Source organism: Xiphophorus couchianus, chromosome 11, assembly GCF_001444195.1.
Source record: "Xiphophorus couchianus chromosome 11, X_couchianus-1.0, whole genome shotgun sequence".
Taxonomy (NCBI): domain Eukaryota; kingdom Metazoa; phylum Chordata; class Actinopteri; order Cyprinodontiformes; family Poeciliidae; genus Xiphophorus; species Xiphophorus couchianus.
Window position 1 is genome coordinate 8,053,430 of NC_040238.1, and position 21,597 is coordinate 8,075,026.

The 21,597-nt window shown below is 42.5% G+C and overlaps 1 protein-coding gene across 3 annotated transcripts in view; it reads right to left on the reverse strand.

The window, feature by feature from the left end:
* LOC114152892 (glutamate receptor 1-like) overlaps positions 1-21,597 on the reverse strand; it is a 143,931-nt gene that overhangs the window by 9,633 nt on the left and 112,701 nt on the right. For 2 of the 3 annotated variants that reach the window (XM_028031024.1, XM_028031026.1), the window contains exon 16: positions 13,871-13,985. In XM_028031024.1, coding sequence (XP_027886825.1) covers positions 13,871-13,985 — 115 coding nt within the window. Of the gene's footprint in view, positions 1-13,870; positions 13,986-18,160; positions 18,276-21,597 lie in introns of all 3 variants that reach the window. The other variant, XM_028031025.1, reaches the window with a different exon arrangement.

The following is a 21,597-nucleotide window of genomic DNA, read 5'->3' on the forward strand; positions in this document are numbered from 1 at the left end:
CTTATCCTTTTTCCGCCCTTGTCGACTCCGGTTGCGAGCAAGACCTGATCGATGAATCCAAGGGCTGCGAGTCACCGCCCTTGATGGGAAGACGCTGCCGCAAATCACACACAAAACCAAGCCTATCCACCTCATCATTTCCGGTAACCACAGTGAGTTTATTTCATTTTTTGTTTTTCCGTCAGCTAGCTCCCCCATAATTTTAGGTTTCCATTGGCTTCAACTCCACAACCCACAAATAAACTGGTCCGAAAGGAATATTGAATCCTGGTCCATCTCGTGCCATTCATCTTGTCTCCGCTCAGCCGTTCCCCCAGGTCCGTCACCGGCGGAACCACAGGAGGCGGATCCAGCTGATCTCTCCGCTATCCCCGCCGAATACCACGATCTCGCCCCAGTGTTCAGTAAGTCCAAGGCTCTTTCTCTCCCTCCTCACCGTCCTTATGATTGTTCCATAGACCTCCTGCCTGGTGCTCCATTGCCCACCAGCCGCCTATATAATATATCTCGTCCCGAAAGAGAAACTATGGAGAGATATATTAAAGAATCCGTGGCAGCCGGTATAATCCGCCCATCATCATCTCCCCTGGGAGCTGGATTTTTCTTTGTGGGAAAGAAAGATGGTTCCCTGAGACCCTGCATAGACTATAGAGGGTTAAACAATATCACAATTAAAAATAAATACCCCCTGCCATTATTATCATCAGCCTTCGAACCTGTGCAGGGCGCTACAGTGTTTTCCAAGCTCGACTTAAGAAACGCCTATCATCTTCTGCGTATACGGCAAGGTGATGAGTGGAAGACTGCGTTTAAGACCCCTATTGGCCATTTCGAGTACTGCGTTATGCCCTTTGGTTTATCTAATGCACCCGCTTTCTTCCAAGCCCTGGTTAATGACGTCTTGAGAGATTTTTTGAACATCTTTGTGTTTGTATACCTGGATGACATTCTCATTTATTCTCAGACACTAGAGGAACACAAACGCCACGTCCGCATGGTCCTGCAAAGGCTACTTGAAAACAAACTGTTCGTCAAGGCTGAAAAGTGTGAGTTCCACAAGTCGTCCGTTTCTTTTCTGGGTTTCATATTAGGGGACGGGCAGGTGCGGCCAACCGAGGAAAAGATCCGAGCAGTCCTGGAATGGCCTACACCTGACACCCGCAAACAGCTCCAGCGTTTCCTTGGTTTTGCTAACTTTTATCGCCGCTTCATCCGGAACTATAGTCAAACAGCTTTACCGCTAACCGCTCTAACCTCATCTAAGATCCCTTTTAGTTGGACTCCGGAGGCAGAAGTGGCATTCTCACACCTCAAGGCCCTCTTCGCCAACGCACCTATCCTTGTGCAGCCAGATTCATCGAAACAATTCATCGTTGAAGTTGATGCCTCAGACACCGGAGTCGGTGCAGTTTTATCTCAGATCTCCCCTCATGACAATAAAACTCACCCTTGTGCCTTCTTTTCACGCAGATTATCCCCTCCAGAGAGAAACTATGATGTGGGAGACCGGGAGTTGTTGGCCATTAAGTTGGCCCTGGAGGAATGGAGACATTGGCTGGAGGGAGCAGAGCACCCAGTTCTGGTGTGGACCGATCATAAGAACTTGTCCTACATTCAGTCTGCCCGGAGGCTCAACCCACGTCAATCACGCTGGTCACTGTTCTTCTCCCGGTTCAACCTCTCCGTCTCATATCGTCCAGGGTCTCGCAACGTCAAACCAGACGCACTTTCCCGCCTTTACTCACCTGATGATTCTGAGAAGATTCCGGCCACCATTCTTCCCCCCAGCTGTACAGTCGCCACCGTTACCTGGGAGATCGAAGACATCATTAAACAAGCTCAGTTAGCTGAACCAACACCCGCCTCCTGTCCACCCAAGAAGCTCTTCGTCCCCGCCTCAGTCCGAGCCCGTTTTCTTCGCTGGATCCATGCCTCCAAGTTCTCTGCATATCCCGGAATCAGCCGCACCATCGCTCTAGTCAACCGCACGTTTTGGTGGCCATCTGTTCATAAAGATGTCAGTGAATACGTCCAAGCCTGCACCACCTGCTCCAGAAACAAAACATCTCATCAACCTCCGTCTGGTCTCCTGCAACCTCTCCCCGTTCCCAAACGACCATGGTCCCACATAGCCTTAGATTTTGTTACCGGCTTACCCCCTTCCAAGGGCATGACCACCATCCTCTCCATCGTCGACCATTTCTCCAAGGCCTGCCACTTCGTTCCCCTCCGTAAATTACCCACAGCTTTCCAAACCGCACAACTCCTGGTCAAGCACGTTTTCCGGCTCCATGGCATCCCACGAGAGATCCTTTCAGACCGAGGTCCCCAGTTCATTTCCCAGGTTTGGAAAAGTTTCTGTTCTACTCTTAATGCATCTGTTTCTCTCACGTCCGGTTTTCATCCCCAGACCAACGGTCAAACTGAGCGGCTCAATCAGGACCTTGAAACCACCCTCCGCTGCTTCACCTCCACCAACCCCTCCGACTGGTCCCGATTCCTTCCTTGGGTGGAGTACGCTCACAACAGCCACGTTTCAGCAGCTACCAGTATGTCCCCGTTTGAAGCATCCATTGGTTATCAACCCCCTCTGCTACCCTCAGAAGAAGAGGGTATTTCCGTCACTTCCGTCCGTCACCACATTCGCCGTTGCCATAAGGTTTGGAACACCATCATCCATAACCTCAACCAAACAGCAGCACGTAATAAGCGCCAGGCTGACCGTAAGCGGAGGCCCGCACCCGTCTACGCCCCTGGTCAACAGGTCTGGCTCTCTTCACGCGACATTCCCCTCAAATCCATTTCCAAAAAACTCTCTCCCCGCTATATTGGTCCGTTCCCCATCGCAGCCATAATCAGTCCATCTGCTGTTCGTCTCCGTCTGCCCGCCTCCCTCCGCGTCCATCCCACCTTCCATGTGTCTCAGATTAAGCCCGTCCAGACCAGTACGCTCTGCCCTCCGGCCGAACCCCCTCCACCCCCCCGTGACATTGATGGTCATCCTGCCTACGATGTCCGCCGGATCGTGGACTCCCGTCGGCGAGGTCGCGGCTGGCAGTACCTCGTCTATTGGGAGGGCTACGGTCCGGAGGAGCGTTCCTGGATCCCTGGTTCGTTCATCTTAGATCGTTCCCTCATCTCCGACTATCGCTCCTCGTTGCCGTCCAGCTCTTCTAGGCCGCCAGGTGGCGACCGTTGAGGGGGGGGTACTGTTATGTTCCGGGGTTCTCTGGTTCTCTTGGTGGGGTTTTTCCTGTGCGCCTTTTCCACCTCTTACCACCAGATGGCGACAGGTTCCGGTTGGAGTGCGGTGGTATCATCATCATCCAAATGTCATCAATTACCCTCATCAGCGGAGCATACTTAAGGAGTTGACCGCCAGTCCAGCGTCGCCTGAGTGTTTGCCAGTCACGGTACCTCTGAGCCCCCTTGAACCTGTCTCTGTGTTCCTCGTTGCCTTGAGCCTTCCTTTGATTCTCTTTGTGTTTCTCTGTTGCCTTCAGGTGATCCCTTTGACACTCTGGACCCGCTGACCAGATCCTGGCAGTTTCCTTGGTTTCAGAACCTCCCTCGTGACGCCGTGGAAAGTATCCACTGGTTGCCCGAGTTCCCAGACTCACCTCTCCGTTGTTTTGCAAGTATCTCCTGGACCCCACGGCTGGCGGTCGAACCACTCCTCTGTGTCTCTGTTGCACCCGAGCCTACCTGTCCGTTCTCCGCCGCACTCCTCCGTTGTTCCTGGACCCACTAAGAGACCGAGACCCTGGACATACTCAGTAACCCTCCAAGATTCAGATCCAGCCACCACCAAGTAAGAACAACCTGTGTTTCATCTGAGTTTTCCATATTCCCACGACCCCTGAACTCACCAGTCTGCTTTTTCCCCTCGCAGTGAACCACTGCTGCCCGTTACAGTTGATTCCCTGGACCAGACCACCTTCCCACACTCTGATAATTGTGTACCTTAATAAATCACTTAAACTGATTCTTACTCTCCTGTCTTGTGTTCTGCATGTGGGCTAGAAACCTTAACCCATCATGACAGAACACTCAGGCCTACAAATCAGCCCAGCAGACACAATCCGGAGAGCATTATCAGAACAACAATCGTTATTACAGACCCATGAACATGCCTTAAGAGAGCTAAGCAGAATCCAAACAGAAACAAACCAACAGTTGTCTGAATTAACCCGCTGTCTTCGAGGTTCCACCCCTCAGACATCTCCTCCAGAGCCTGATCCAGTTCCAGTGATCCAACCCACGTTTTCTGAAGTCCGTCCACCCATGCCCGAACGATTCACAGGTGAGCTGAGTAAATGCAGTCGTTTTCTTCTGCAATGCTCAATCACTTTCAATCACTCCCCAAGAAGTTTTTCTCAAGATAGTTCCAAGATCGCATACGTCCTGTCCTTGCTGTCGGGCCGAGCTTTATTATGGGCCGAGGCTCGTTTCCCGCATCCGGCACATTATAGTTGTTCATTCGATGAGTTCGTAGAGGAGTTCAGACAAGTGTTTTGTCAAGACGCAGACAAGTCATTTAATTCCCGAGAGCTATGGAATATTAAACAGGGACGTAGAACTGTGGCGGATTTCTCCGTCGATTTCCGCATTAAGGCTGCGGCTACGGGCTGGGACCCAGCCGCACTTAAGAGCGCATTTTATAGCGCGCTAAATGATAATATTAAGGATGAGTTGGCTACTTGTGAAGAACCAAAGACACTAGAAGAACTAATTAGCCAGACCATCCGACTTGATCACAGGATCCGGTCCCGTACTAGAGATCGGGGTTATTGGAGCCAACCATTTAAACACCTCGGTGGCTCCGCTCCCGCTTCGGCGTTTTCTCCGCCCCGAGATTCGCAGGAGTCAGAACCCATGCAAGTGGGACGAACTCGCCTGACTCCAGAGGAACGCCAGCGGCGCATTGCTGCCCGCCTGTGCATTTATTGTGGTTCTCCAGGTCATTTCCTCGCCAAATGCCCGGTTCGTCTTAAACCTACCGGTCCGCCAGTAGAGGCGAGGGGGTTGGCGGACCTTCCCAGTAAATTAGACTCTCCTCGCTTACTGTTGCCCACTACTATCATGGTTCGAACTCAGTCTTATCCTTTTTCCGCCCTTGTCGACTCCGGTTGCGAGCAAGACCTGATCGATGAATCCAAGGGCTGCGAGTCACCGCCCTTGATGGGAAGACGCTGCCGCAAATCACACACAAAACCAAGCCTATCCACCTCATCATTTCCGGTAACCACAGTGAGTTTATTTCATTTTTTGTTTTTCCGTCAGCTAGCTCCCCCATAATTTTAGGTTTCCATTGGCTTCAACTCCACAACCCACAAATAAACTGGTCCGAAAGGAATATTGAATCCTGGTCCATCTCGTGCCATTCATCTTGTCTCCGCTCAGCCGTTCCCCCAGGTCCGTCACCGGCGGAACCACAGGAGGCGGATCCAGCTGATCTCTCCGCTATCCCCGCCGAATACCACGATCTCGCCCCAGTGTTCAGTAAGTCCAAGGCTCTTTCTCTCCCTCCTCACCGTCCTTATGATTGTTCCATAGACCTCCTGCCTGGTGCTCCATTGCCCACCAGCCGCCTATATAATATATCTCGTCCCGAAAGAGAAACTATGGAGAGATATATTAAAGAATCCGTGGCAGCCGGTATAATCCGCCCATCATCATCTCCCCTGGGAGCTGGATTTTTCTTTGTGGGAAAGAAAGATGGTTCCCTGAGACCCTGCATAGACTATAGAGGGTTAAACAATATCACAATTAAAAATAAATACCCCCTGCCATTATTATCATCAGCCTTCGAACCTGTGCAGGGCGCTACAGTGTTTTCCAAGCTCGACTTAAGAAACGCCTATCATCTTCTGCGTATACGGCAAGGTGATGAGTGGAAGACTGCGTTTAAGACCCCTATTGGCCATTTCGAGTACTGCGTTATGCCCTTTGGTTTATCTAATGCACCCGCTTTCTTCCAAGCCCTGGTTAATGACGTCTTGAGAGATTTTTTGAACATCTTTGTGTTTGTATACCTGGATGACATTCTCATTTATTCTCAGACACTAGAGGAACACAAACGCCACGTCCGCATGGTCCTGCAAAGGCTACTTGAAAACAAACTGTTCGTCAAGGCTGAAAAGTGTGAGTTCCACAAGTCGTCCGTTTCTTTTCTGGGTTTCATATTAGGGGACGGGCAGGTGCGGCCAACCGAGGAAAAGATCCGAGCAGTCCTGGAATGGCCTACACCTGACACCCGCAAACAGCTCCAGCGTTTCCTTGGTTTTGCTAACTTTTATCGCCGCTTCATCCGGAACTATAGTCAAACAGCTTTACCGCTAACCGCTCTAACCTCATCTAAGATCCCTTTTAGTTGGACTCCGGAGGCAGAAGTGGCATTCTCACACCTCAAGGCCCTCTTCGCCAACGCACCTATCCTTGTGCAGCCAGATTCATCGAAACAATTCATCGTTGAAGTTGATGCCTCAGACACCGGAGTCGGTGCAGTTTTATCTCAGATCTCCCCTCATGACAATAAAACTCACCCTTGTGCCTTCTTTTCACGCAGATTATCCCCTCCAGAGAGAAACTATGATGTGGGAGACCGGGAGTTGTTGGCCATTAAGTTGGCCCTGGAGGAATGGAGACATTGGCTGGAGGGAGCAGAGCACCCAGTTCTGGTGTGGACCGATCATAAGAACTTGTCCTACATTCAGTCTGCCCGGAGGCTCAACCCACGTCAATCACGCTGGTCACTGTTCTTCTCCCGGTTCAACCTCTCCGTCTCATATCGTCCAGGGTCTCGCAACGTCAAACCAGACGCACTTTCCCGCCTTTACTCACCTGATGATTCTGAGAAGATTCCGGCCACCATTCTTCCCCCCAGCTGTACAGTCGCCACCGTTACCTGGGAGATCGAAGACATCATTAAACAAGCTCAGTTAGCTGAACCAACACCCGCCTCCTGTCCACCCAAGAAGCTCTTCGTCCCCGCCTCAGTCCGAGCCCGTTTTCTTCGCTGGATCCATGCCTCCAAGTTCTCTGCATATCCCGGAATCAGCCGCACCATCGCTCTAGTCAACCGCACGTTTTGGTGGCCATCTGTTCATAAAGATGTCAGTGAATACGTCCAAGCCTGCACCACCTGCTCCAGAAACAAAACATCTCATCAACCTCCGTCTGGTCTCCTGCAACCTCTCCCCGTTCCCAAACGACCATGGTCCCACATAGCCTTAGATTTTGTTACCGGCTTACCCCCTTCCAAGGGCATGACCACCATCCTCTCCATCGTCGACCATTTCTCCAAGGCCTGCCACTTCGTTCCCCTCCGTAAATTACCCACAGCTTTCCAAACCGCACAACTCCTGGTCAAGCACGTTTTCCGGCTCCATGGCATCCCACGAGAGATCCTTTCAGACCGAGGTCCCCAGTTCATTTCCCAGGTTTGGAAAAGTTTCTGTTCTACTCTTAATGCATCTGTTTCTCTCACGTCCGGTTTTCATCCCCAGACCAACGGTCAAACTGAGCGGCTCAATCAGGACCTTGAAACCACCCTCCGCTGCTTCACCTCCACCAACCCCTCCGACTGGTCCCGATTCCTTCCTTGGGTGGAGTACGCTCACAACAGCCACGTTTCAGCAGCTACCAGTATGTCCCCGTTTGAAGCATCCATTGGTTATCAACCCCCTCTGCTACCCTCAGAAGAAGAGGGTATTTCCGTCACTTCCGTCCGTCACCACATTCGCCGTTGCCATAAGGTTTGGAACACCATCATCCATAACCTCAACCAAACAGCAGCACGTAATAAGCGCCAGGCTGACCGTAAGCGGAGGCCCGCACCCGTCTACGCCCCTGGTCAACAGGTCTGGCTCTCTTCACGCGACATTCCCCTCAAATCCATTTCCAAAAAACTCTCTCCCCGCTATATTGGTCCGTTCCCCATCGCAGCCATAATCAGTCCATCTGCTGTTCGTCTCCGTCTGCCCGCCTCCCTCCGCGTCCATCCCACCTTCCATGTGTCTCAGATTAAGCCCGTCCAGACCAGTACGCTCTGCCCTCCGGCCGAACCCCCTCCACCCCCCCGTGACATTGATGGTCATCCTGCCTACGATGTCCGCCGGATCGTGGACTCCCGTCGGCGAGGTCGCGGCTGGCAGTACCTCGTCTATTGGGAGGGCTACGGTCCGGAGGAGCGTTCCTGGATCCCTGGTTCGTTCATCTTAGATCGTTCCCTCATCTCCGACTATCGCTCCTCGTTGCCGTCCAGCTCTTCTAGGCCGCCAGGTGGCGACCGTTGAGGGGGGGGTACTGTTATGTTCCGGGGTTCTCTGGTTCTCTTGGTGGGGTTTTTCCTGTGCGCCTTTTCCACCTCTTACCACCAGATGGCGACAGGTTCCGGTTGGAGTGCGGTGGTATCATCATCATCCAAATGTCATCAATTACCCTCATCAGCGGAGCATACTTAAGGAGTTGACCGCCAGTCCAGCGTCGCCTGAGTGTTTGCCAGTCAGAGGTACCTCTGAGCCCCCTTGAACCTGTCTCTGTGTTCCTCGTTGCCTTGAGCCTTCCTTTGATTCTCTTTGTGTTTCTCTGTTGCCTTCAGGTGATCCCTTTGACACTCTGGACCCGCTGACCAGATCCTGGCAGTTTCCTTGGTTTCAGAACCTCCCTCGTGACGCCGTGGAAAGTATCCACTGGTTGCCCGAGTTCCCAGACTCACCTCTCCGTTGTTTTGCAAGTATCTCCTGGACCCCACGGCTGGCGGTCGAACCACTCCTCTGTGTCTCTGTTGCACCCGAGCCTACCTGTCCGTTCTCCGCCGCACTCCTCCGTTGTTCCTGGACCCACTAAGAGACCGAGACCCTGGACATACTCAGTAACCCTCCAAGATTCAGATCCAGCCACCACCAAGTAAGAACAACCTGTGTTTCATCTGAGTTTTCCATATTCCCACGACCCCTGAACTCATCAGTCTGCTTTTTCCCCTCGCAGTGAACCACTGCTGCCCGTTACAGTTGATTCCCTGGACCAGACCACCTTCCCACACTCTGATAATTGTGTACCTTAATAAATCACTTAAACTGATTCTTACTCTCCTGTCTTGTGTTCTGCATGTGGGCTAGAAACCTTAACCCATCATGACAAAATCTTTATCCTTCTTAGTGCCCAACTTTCAATTTCAATGTTGGAGCATTTCTTTCTTGTCTCAAGGGTACAAATACATAATTTTAGCAAATACTTTTCTTTTCCTCACATTCAGATTGTTTCCATTGTTTTCCTCACAGTGCCTGGTCATCATCATCGTCGTCGTCATCATCATCATCATGATCATCACTGAAGAATATTGGGTCTGGATTTTTGATTTAGTTTCAGAACTTCATTTGGTATGTTCTTCCCTTGGTCTGTTTCCTGTTTTAAAGTGCTCGTTTTACTTTGAATTGTGCCTAAAATATGCTCTATAATGTCACCACAAAAAGAGAATCTAACAAGAACCACTTGTAATTTACACAAAATAGCTAAATATGTAATATCTCTGTTGATGAATTGTTGGTGAGCTCATATTTAATGAGAGTGGATTTGCTCTTAGTTACCTCAAATCACCGCCTCTGATGATACACTGTCTTCTGTTTGTCGCATGCAAACTCATGCAGGAAGAAAAATCTAATAGAATAAAACAAAAACGAGCAAAAGAAACATTCTCTAAAATAATAGAAAACAATTTATTGACTTTTATACTATCATCAGAGGATGAGTCCAACTATTTTATTAATAAACATTATTTGTTAGTCTTTATTCTGTAAAAAAGTGGAACATATATTCTTTGCAAGATCTCATTTTTGTGTCATTACTTTCATCACATGCATCTTAGTTTCACTGACTCTCTACCATGCAGCCTTTCATAACATAGACAAAGAACACTAAACTCCTAATTTTTATTCATAGAAAATGTTGTGAACCCATCATAGAATGTGTTCTGCAGTCAACAGCTGAGGAGTCTGAAGAGACAGCTTAAGGTCAGACTAATACCAGGCTGAAGAAGATGGGCTCATTCACACAGGAATGTCTTGGATTATGTGAGAAATTTTGAAAGTGATGATTTTACGATATGAACAATCTGAAAAAGTTTGAGTTCCCTTTGTCCTTAAATTCAGATCTGTTCTTTGTTAGTTTGTAAGGATTTTGTGGCACTAGTGGCATTTTTCAATAGTAGGACAGGAAGAATCGAAAGGCATGAAGCACATGGAAGGATTGAACTAGGACAACTGAGTTAACTGTGGCCACTGCATGTGATATGACTTGGCCATGGAGTATTCCCAAGTGGATTTGTTTTTAATCGGGTAACAAATTTAGCTTAAGCTGCATTTGTATTTATATTCACCTGCAAGACATTGTATTTAGAAGTAACAGGCCCCTGTAATGTCAGAAAATTTTGGAACCTACTTGTACTATTTCATTAAAAAAGTGTCTCTTTGTGTCGACTTGCTGTGTGTAAAATTCAGGCCTTTTCTCTGGCTTTAAACCTAAGGAGAAAGCCTGTGTCTTTTGCCATTGGCAAAATACAGTAGCTTTGTGTCTTCAGGCTTAGTTTGGGACAGAAGCATTTTAAAGTAATTGCGCAAATGTACACTTGAAATGAGACAGAACTAACTTACAAAGAACTTCAGCAAGATATAGCAGCTTGTTTAAGGTTAAATATTTCTTAATATTGATGAAAAGGTACAAGTGCTATGGATTATTTCACTTATATTCTAACAAGAGAAAAATGTGTTATTATAAGTGACCAAATCAGCCAGCGGAATTAGTACCTTTTTTATCAATATTAAGGAATTAAAACAAGCTCTTATATCTTGCTGTAAATTTCTTGTAAAATACTTTTGTCTTATTTCAAGTGTACTAAGATATTTGCACCAAAAGCTAGACTATAAGTACTTGTTAAGATGTTTTTGTTTCTGCAGTGTTGAACTTTGAACTTTAAAACTAACCAAAATGAAAAACTTGTGATAGTGTGATCATAGATGATGCTATAGAATACTTGATATAATTTAAACTTGTTTTCTAAATTTCAGTGCCATAAAATTACATTTGTTCTATGCTGGTGTTACATAAAAAATAGACTTCAACTGAATTGATACATTTCTACCAGATAAAAATAAAGTTTTGGACATTTTTTACTGCCTCCATGTGGCATTTCTCGTAAGAAGCCAAATGGCAGTGAGTGTCTTGTTGCTGCAGCTTCAGTATGACAGTAAGCTGTCTCCTTGACAGACTGATGAACATCTCCAGGTTAGTCACGCTCCGTTACTCAGAGAGTTCAGAGCAAAACAGGAGGTTCATGACAGATTGGAGACAAAAACATCAAGGAGTGTGTCTGGGAAGGAAAAGGAGAAGAGGGAAAGCTGTGGTCATTGGATTTGATAACTACTGGAGAGCAGCCATAAGCTGAGACACCAGTGAGGAAACTAGTAAAAAAATATTTCGGATTGGAAACTGTGACTTTTTACATCTGATGTATTCAGAAAGAGTAAAAATGGAAATCTTGCTTTGATCTGAAAATTTCCTTCAAGGCCAGATTTTATTTGTCAAAGCTTAAATGACTAAACATCGCCCAAGGCAAGAAACAAAAAGTATTTTCCACATCCTCAAGCCTCAAGAAAGCTTTTTTTTTTTTTGCCACCAGCAGAAGCTTAAAATATTCTTCAAATGTGCCTACAAAGGCAGGCAGGATTTGGGTTAAAATGTGATGTAAAAAGCCACATTTCTCTGCAGAGCAGCTCGCCCTTGTGTCTGCGACTGCTTCTACTGAACTGTGCTGACCACTGAATATTCTGAAGAACAGAAAGAGGGCTGAGTGGAAAGAAATCTGATCTGGAGACATGAAAAGACCTTATCTGTAGAACAAAAGGTGACAAAACAGGTTTAATCTTGGCAAATCTTCTCATCAATTCACATAAATGTGACATTACAAACATACAAAACAAACTTTCTATCATCAGAATCCTCATTTGTACTGGTCTATAATTATTTCCCTCTTTTGTTCTCCAGAACAATCAGCAGCAGTGATAAATTCTGATTCCATAAATAAAATTATTCAGTAAGCCTAAACTCTGTGTGCTACAGTTAAACAAGACTTTTGTCATTCTGGTGCTTGTTTGGCTAAAGTTGAGAGGTTTAATATCAGAAGAGTAGACATGAAGCTGGTTAGCTCAGTTTAAAGCTTGATACAAAGAACAAGCAAAATGTTACTCAATTCAGACAAGAAACAACCTGAAAACCTCAGAATTCCCTTCTTCGTTTGGCAGAAATATATCAGTTAGAAACATAAGACTTTTCTGTATTTGTAGACAGGACAACAAAAATATATTTCATGTTTTTTAATTCATTTGTCAGTTTGCATGCATTGCTGCAAATCAAAAAGCCAGGTTTATCCATCTCTGACCAGTCTAGATGTTGTGGCTTTCTTGTATCACTTCATTTGAATTATTTAGCACTAATGTCAAATGAGCATTAATGGCACATTTTTCTACCTGTCTTTGATGGAATCAAGGTTTTAAAAATGCCAAAATATGTTTAAAAAAATATTCTGATCAGTTTACATTTAACAGTGGTCAATTGGTTTAAATGTTTTGGATATTTATAAAGAAAAAAGCAATCCAGATTATTTAATGAAGGTGCAAATGGGAATGTTGTCATTGGCGACACATGGTGTGCCACTAAATTTGGTTCTTGTGATTCAAAATGCTTTCTGTGCTTTTAATAACTATGTCACCATTGTTCATTCAATTTAGTTTTCAAAATTCTGCCAGAGAAATGACTCAAAAGTGCTGAAGATTCTTAAGTGCAAATTGTAACAGCAAAGTTTAGCAGACTACAAATTTAAAGCATTCTACTGAAGAACCTTGGTGTGAAGAGAAAAATCACATGTTGATGTTGCAGTATCCAACACCACAAGAGTGTGAAAACATTAACCATGCAGCAAAGCTTTTAATATGACACTCGTATGTAACTAAAACATTACAGTTATGGTAAAGCAAGCCAGTTTGGTTTTCTTTTGAATTATATGAAATTATTTTTTATCTTTAGTTCAGAGCTAGGTCAACTGCTGCCTCATTACTTTAACCTAAGCTAACCAGCTTCTTGCCTTCTCTTTAATGATCACCAATAAGATATATTTTTACCCTAAAATTCCAAACTTTTATTCTGTATTACAATTTAAAGTAGATGCCAAATATTTTAAGAAAACACATCACAGCTCTGATTAGATGAAATCTCTCTCTTTTCAGGTTTAAAAGGTGAATTCATTCTACTAGAGACACCCCAACTCCTACATTTAAGCTTTTGATCTTCTCATCCAAGTCATCCATACATGAACTTTTATGTTTTTTCTTTGAACCATTCTTGTTTCAGCGTAGAATGAATCCAGAATATGCAACTGCATTGACACTTTTTTAAGATCTGGGTGCATTTATAGACATTTTTTTATTGATTTCTGCTAAATGAACAAAAACCTGATAAATCTGGTTTTCATCTGTATAGATCATTGTAGTTGTACAGTGCATAATCATGCTACCCAGGAAAATGATTAAAATAAATAATTAAAATGTGCAAAATGTAGGAGTTGGGATGAGAAGGAAGTTGTAGTAAAATGGGAATCACCTGTCTATTAACTATAATCTACAGTTAATGTTAGTCATCCCACAGGGAAAAATCTAGCTTCAAAGGTAAAAAAAAAAAAAAGAGCTGAATTGAACTACCTCAGTGTTCTTGCTGTGGATCTGGGGTATTTTGAAAAGGGGCAGGAGAAAGTGGGGAGGATGTTGGGGCAAACCAATGCATGACCATGGTACCAGGCTAAGTCACCTCAAGAACTGACCTTTCTGCCGGAGTCCTTGTGTCCACATTCTCCCTTGTCATACCACCACTTGTTTTTCAACTTGTCTAAGACGGCTTGTTCATTGAGCTTCAGTACTGCTAGATTTACTGGGATTCTTCAGAGAATCAAGGGAAGGGGAGTGGGTGGGATTGGAAATAACATAAATAACATTATGCACATCCATGTTATGTTATGTTATTGTTCAACTGCGTTGGCCGCAGCTGCAGCAGCAGTGGTGGTTGTAGAACAATTTCAGCAAAAAGTTCCATTAGCAGTACAGATGCTGTAATACACTACAAGTAACAGCTCAACAACAGAAAGAAAACAAAACAAACAGAAAACAGAAACAACAACACAAAAAATATTGGAAACTGTATCAAAGTGATATGCATTAATACTCCATCTAGCTTAGTTTGGCCTGACTCCCTACATGCGAGATGTGTATTACTATATCACTTTGGGTAACCGACAGCAGCTGAAAACACTCTGGGAAACTTTCTTTCACTGAGCAAAGTGAATATAATCAGTAAATACTGTTTTCTGTCATGGTGAAGGCCAAAGAGACTGCAGGAGGTGAAGCTTTTTGGATTGCTGGGTAGAAACTGTCCAAGAACAAGAAACCAACTGATCAAAGGGGTATTTAAAACAATAAATTTGCCTGATCAACTGGTTAGGTGGTTTTCATGCAGAAATATACTTTTTAAGTTACTAGTTTGAACTTCTATAAAAAGTCAATTGAAGCTTCTGTTCCATGGAAACATCCAGAAACTTTGAAAAGCTCAAAATTCTTTAGTTATTAAAATCATTAAAAAATTAATGATATTTAAATAATTAAAATAACAACAAATTGGGATATCCTGTGAGATGTTTGGTTAGCTGGATGTCTTCAAACTGAAAACCTATTATGGGATCTGACAGCTTGATAGACCTGAGGGTTTTCTTCACTTCTTCAATTAAACAAATTGGTTTCAAATATTTGTGCCGCTATCATTTTAAAGATGTTACTAAACATCTTTAGAGGTCAACAAAGGTCAACCATCCAGTCCAGTAATTTACAAAATCAGACAGAAAATGTTGTCCATCAACTGTGCAGCACAAATGTATGTTTGTGCCATTATAATTTTTGAAATAAAAAATAAAATGTTTCCAGAGTTCACTAGAGATCAACCTGCCCTTCCCTCCCTGGTACATTAACAAAATCAAACAAGATTGATAAAAATTTATTGATTGTTTTTGTTCAGCTAAATATTAGCACAGTTGATTGACACCAAATTTGCTTGATTTTGTAAACATGGACTGTCTGGTTTGACAATTTGTTATGACCCTGGAAAATATTTACTAATATCTTTAAGGAGGCGAAAACAAAATTTTTTGCTGCACAAATCACCACAAATATTTGACACCAATTCTGTTTTATGAAGAAAATTTAAAGAAGGTGTGTGGTGGGAGGTATGGGGTGGCAACTACTACATATGGGTCCCTGTCTGGGGTAAACCTTGTATCTCCTTGGACTTCTGCATGCATTCCCATCTTTTATACATTGTCAGTGCTTGTTTTCAAACATAATTGTTTGGGAGATTCAGTTATCCCTATTTTGATTATTTGCCACTCAGAAACTAAAAAAACTGCACAGATGTTCATGCCATAATTTACTACTTTTCTGTCCTTCATCTCTTCAAGTCAACAATGTACAAAACACAGCATCATAGCCCTCTACAAGGTTGTAGTGATAACTGCACTTCTTACTGAAAAGCCAAGGTTAAACTGAAGGAGAAACTTTGTGAATGTGAGGATATTATGTGTTCAGCTTCTGACCCTTCAGTTGCTGTCAAATGCTCCACTGCTTTGTCTCAGTTTGAACCTGTTACTTTGTCTTTAATACATGAGACTGTAGGTCATCTTAAGGCCTCAGGTTCTGCAGCTGACATTTTACCCCCACGACTTTTTAAAGAGGTTCTTCCTGTTTTAGGGATTTCTATTACGGCTATTATAAATAGTAGCCTGATCACTGGTGTGGTTCCAAAACCTTTTAAACAGGCATTAGTTCAACCGCTGATCAAAAAACCTGGCTTAGACCCTTTTCTGTTATCTAATTTTAGGCCTATTTCAAAGCTTCCATTTATGTCTAAAATTTTAGAGAAAGTTGTTTATAATCAATTAAAGGCCTATCTCGATGTAAATAATATTCTTGAGGATTTTCAGTCTGGTTTTAAAACTTTACACAGCACCGAATCTGCATTGTTGAGGGTGTTTAATGATATCCTTTTGGCTACTGATGCTGGAGATCCAGTGATTTTAGTTCTTTTAGATTTGACTGCAGCCTTTGACACGGTGGACCATGATGTTTTACTTTCCCGTTTAGAGCATTATGTAGGTCTCAAAGGCACAGTCTTAGTGTGGCTTAGGTCGTATTTGACGGATAGGTCTTTCTGTGTTGACATAGATGATTTTAGATCATCGTCTGCTCCTTTATTGTGTGGAGTACCGCAGGGCTCGATACTTGGACCTCTTTTGTTTTCATTATATTTGCTTCACCTTGGGTCAATATTTAGGAAACATAATATTGCTTTTCATTGCTATGCGGATGATACACAAATTTATGTGCCTCTCAAGCGTAAGGGAGTCAATACAGTACCAATTTTAATGGAGTGCCTTGATGACATAAAAACTTGGATGGCTCTGAATTTTTTGAATTTTAATGAAAGAAAGACGGAAGTTATTATTTTTGACCCTGGTACTACCTGCAAATCCACTCCTGTGGATTTGGGTCCGCTATCGCATTACATAAAGCCATTTGTTACAAATTTGGGCTTTGTAATGGATGCAAATTTTAAGTTGGATAAACAAATCAGTGCCGTTGTGAAAACGAGCTTTTTCCATTTGAGGCGGCTTGCTAAGATTAGGAATATTGTACCAGTGGATTATTTTGAAATATTAATCCATGCTTTTATCACAACACGACTGGATTACTGTAACTCCTTATATGTGGGTGTCAGCCAGTCTTCTTTGTCCCGTCTTCAGCTGGTCCAGAATGCGGCTGCTCGGCTCTTAACTGAATCACGGAAGAGAGAACATGTTACCCCGATTTTATATTCTCTGCATTGGCTGCCGGTACATTTCAGAGTGCATTTTAAGATTCTTTTATTTGTATTTAAATCTTTAAATGGCCTTGCTCCCTCCTATCTCTCTGAGCTGCTACATATACACTGTCCTCCTCGAGCTCTTAGATCAGCGAGCCAAATGAACCTGGAGGTGCCGAGGACTTCCAGGAGGCAGAGAGGAGACAGGGCGTTTGCTGTTGCAGCTCCCAAACTTTGGAATTCTTTACCTATGTTGGTAAAACAGGCCCCCTCTTTAGCAATTTTTAAATCTGCTCTTAAGACTTACCTTTTTCGGTTGGCCTTTGATTCAGTTTGAGATGCTGCTTTTCTGTAATTATCTGGGTATGTTTATGTATTATATAGAGTGTTTTATGTCACTGCACTGTTGTTTTTTATGTGTTTTAATTTTAATTTTGATCTTTATTTGTTTAATCTTGTGATTGTACAGCACTTTGGTCAGTGGTACTGTTTTAAAGTGCTATATAAATAAACTTGCCTTGCCTTGCCATATACATGTCAATGATGTCCAAGGAGTTTGTGTTTAAGGATGAATGGCTAGGCCTCAAATGATCCTTAAAACATCATCATCATATCTGTTATTCCAGACATATAAGAATGTCCATAACAAAAAGATAAAACAAGCATAATAAGAAATAGAAAAAAATACAAGATAAAAAATAAACAAGATGCATATTATTTACTGAGTCACAAATAAATGATGACAGTGCTTCCACAATTTTGAGGAAAATCTCATTGTACTCATTGGAGAGTTTATTAAAATTGCAATTATATTCTTGCATGACACATATAATCTACGAGTGCGTTTGTACATAAGATTCCTGAGCACAGCTGCACATGTGGTTACAGCATTATGTACAAATATATGACTAGCACTGCTCCATCTAGGCATCATTGTATGCCACATAAAGTTGGGAAGTGTATAGTGGAGTATAAAAACCTACTAACCTGAAGAAAACAACATATAAAGCAAAATATTTTGGTCATTAACTGCTGACTTTTGAAATAGTTATGAAAATACCCCAACAATCAGAGAATGAGAGAGTAGAATTCATGTTTTTCTGATTTGTTCCCAGAGGGTTTCATGCTCGCTACTGAAGCTGTGCCTTTCTGCCGGTTACCCCTATGTACCATTGCCTGTCGTTACCCGTCAGGGTTACGGTGATCTGACCTTGGAGTCCCCTCCCCCGATGCCGCACTCTCCCTTGTCATACCACCATCTGTTTTTCAATTTGTCCAACAGGCCCTGCTCGTTCAGTTTTAACACTGCCAAGTTAACAGGGTTTCTACAGGGGACGATAGTAACAATAAGGGATAAGAAGGGAACTTGGTGTTAATGAAGACTGCCATATTAAGGAACGCAACATCAGTACAGCTGCATGAGTCTAATGAATGGTGCATGTAAGGACAAGTTCACTGTTTTCAGCCCAGACCATCCTCTCATCACATCCAAGTGGCTTCAGGTTTATAACAGAGATTTGACATTTTTCTGGTTTCTGAAAGCAAACATTCATGTCAAGGTTTCTTGTTTCAGTTGTAGTATGCCAACAACATGCTAGCTAATGTTAAAACAGCAAGATAAATGCTGGTAACCATGGCAACTAGTGAGAGTTTAAAGGGCGCCCTGCTCTTGCTGCAGTCAAATTGTGCATGCATATGCTCTGTTTGCAAACAAATAATTTCTCTATTTTGTGCTGAAAAAATTAGAAAGGGAAGGACAAACTATGAGGTCAAAAACCTATTTATATACTGTATATCCACCATATGAAAGGCAAACCTTCAACATATATTAACCTAAAACAGATATGACACAGAAATAGAAATATGCATCACCATCAGTTGAGTCTCTTCTTTTCATCCAATAGCACTCTCAGAATGACTACTGGATTTAAAATATTTTCTTCTTTGTCAAAATATTGTTTATTGATACAATTACAGAAAGGGGAACAAATTATGTCCAAGAAGAATGTCTAAAGACAAATACTTTACCAAGACGTCCCTTATACATCATAGATTTATCCACTGAGTTTAGTAACTCATATCTTATTGACTCAGAATTGGGTAAATTAAGAAACAAGCCAAAATCATTGAAAGTGTCAGAGGGACAGAGACAAAGAAAACAAGCAAAAAAGTTCAACTACTTTCAGAAGTTTTTCAGATAACACCATCTTAAAAGATTACAAGGAGGCCTGGACCGATGAAACAAAACTATAACGATATTAGGAAAATAACTGCTGGGATTAAAATACTCCTAATCCAACCTGTGCTTGCATGAATGCTGGAAACCTCAGGTGCCTTTTGGGCTTCATCTTTGAACATCAATAAGCAGTTGTATGCTTCATCAGAACTTTTCACTCTTTATCAAATGCTAAACTGATTTATCAGTTTCTTAAATGTATTGGTTAAACCCAGCACTTTAGCAGAAAGAAAATTATATTGTTAAAGACAGAGCAGCCTGTGATGTTCAGACAATGAAGTAATCTGGGATGAAAAACAATCAGTGAATTTGTAACTGATTTCCGTGAACTTTCATCAACCTTCATTCATTACCTGATAAATAAAAGAGGAAAAACATTCAAAGATTTACTTAGATGAGGTCAGAACTAGTGATTCAAAGTGAGTCATAAATGAAACACACCTGACTGTTGTTCCTCTTCACATGCAGATGATCAAAGTTACAGTGCAGCGCTAGCACTGATGACATGATAATATGAACAATGATGCTTAATACATTAGAGAATAAGAGTTTTGTTCTAGAGCACCAACTGCCGATCACAACAGCGCTCAAATTTAAATGAGTGAATTTGTTTCTTCAGGGTGGCTTCCTGTTAGATAAAGATAATATAAATCTGTCACTATATGCACAATCTTAGCAGGATATTCAAGGGCATATTAATATCACAGTGGGCTCCTCATTATGTGCATTACATTATACATTACATGTATTAGATAATAGAAGTTTCCATTTCTTCTCAGCAAACTAACTCAGCCACATTGGATAGAGAGAATTCTTGAACAGCTGATTTTAAGTAAAAAATCTGGGATTGCAATTACAATTAAGTGTAAAATTATTCAAAGAACTGGTAGATGTAGATTAAATGCATCATCACGTAACCAGGTTTTTCTGATCGGAAAGAAGAAGTTATTTCTCAAAAGATAAAGCAGTATCAATTTTGAATTCTTGAGTATCAATTTTGAATTTTTGTAATTGCTTACTTTATTTTTGAATATTTCCACTGATATTTTAAAATTTTAAGACAAGGTTTTGAGGCTGGAAGGTTTCTGTGCAATCATTCTAAGGTTCCTCTGTAGATTTTAAAAAATCAGATTCAAGTTGGGACTGCAGCTGCGTGGGTCCATAAATATCAAAAATAGTATCTATTGTAACATAATATCAAATCTTTTAATAAATCCAATTGTATTTTCTCTTTTTGCCCATTTCTCCAGTTTATAAATAATCCCAATGATAAATATGTGAGGGCCTTGTAGAGGGCTATCAGTATGAGGTATGATGTACTGCATACTGTTCAGTTACCACTAGCTGGAATCAAATATTAAAGTGAGCAGGTTGATGAGTCAAAAGTATAATTGGGGGAGTGATGAATCGGTTGAGTTCGTCAAACTCCACCCCAAATTCTGTGTGGGGAACGTGCAACTCTCAGATGCTTTGATGTTTACATTTATGAACAAAACTCTTGCAAATGCTTAACTTTAACCAGACATAAACAACAAACATGAGACGAAGACAAAATCAAAGCACATCCTCTTTCAGAATATGAAATATTCTTTTTTTTTTAATGAGTTGAATTCAACCTCAGACGAACAAGAAACTTAAGGCAGAGTGATCATTTATTTAACCAGATATTAAGTCAATATTCAAAAGCAGGATGTTAAAAATAAGGCCCTGTAAATATTATGCTTTGATGCAAACATAGGTAGATTCTCTGTTGCATTTTGCACAACTCATCCAAATGCACAATGGAATTTTTATGGATTTTTTCCCCATAGTTTTAAGAATGCTTTTTGAAGTGGGGACGTTTAAAAACTCAATTTCTGTTATATAAAGACATCTAAGTGAACATTCCTACAATTACTTCAGTGATAGAAACCACAGCAACAACAGAGAAGCTTTCAGTGTGTTTCTACACTCTGTCACTTCATCTAGACTCTGTTTTCAATTAATCTTAAACGCGAGCTAACGAGGTCAGTGACTGTCAAAAGAAACATGAGCTACAGTTGTTTTGAAAGAAGCTTTAGCCTAGCCTATCCTTACCCATCCTCTTTGTTTTCCTATCTTTTTAAGGAATATTGACATAATTCTTAATAATATTATGGCCATCTGCTGGTGTACAATAGGAATTATAGCATTTTCTAAAGGAGGAGAGAAAATTGGCCATCAGCATCTGGAGACAGAAACAACGAAGTGTTCTCTCCTTTCAGCTGGTCCTTCACATCTTCATCTCCTGTTTATGTTTTAAAGGCCAAAAGCATCCCACATACTTGGGCATTCTAGTGATAATAATCCATTTATTAATGAAGCCCTTTACATCTCCAATGGAAATCTCAAAGGGCTCATTCACACTGTTGACAGCAAACTGCTGGAATATA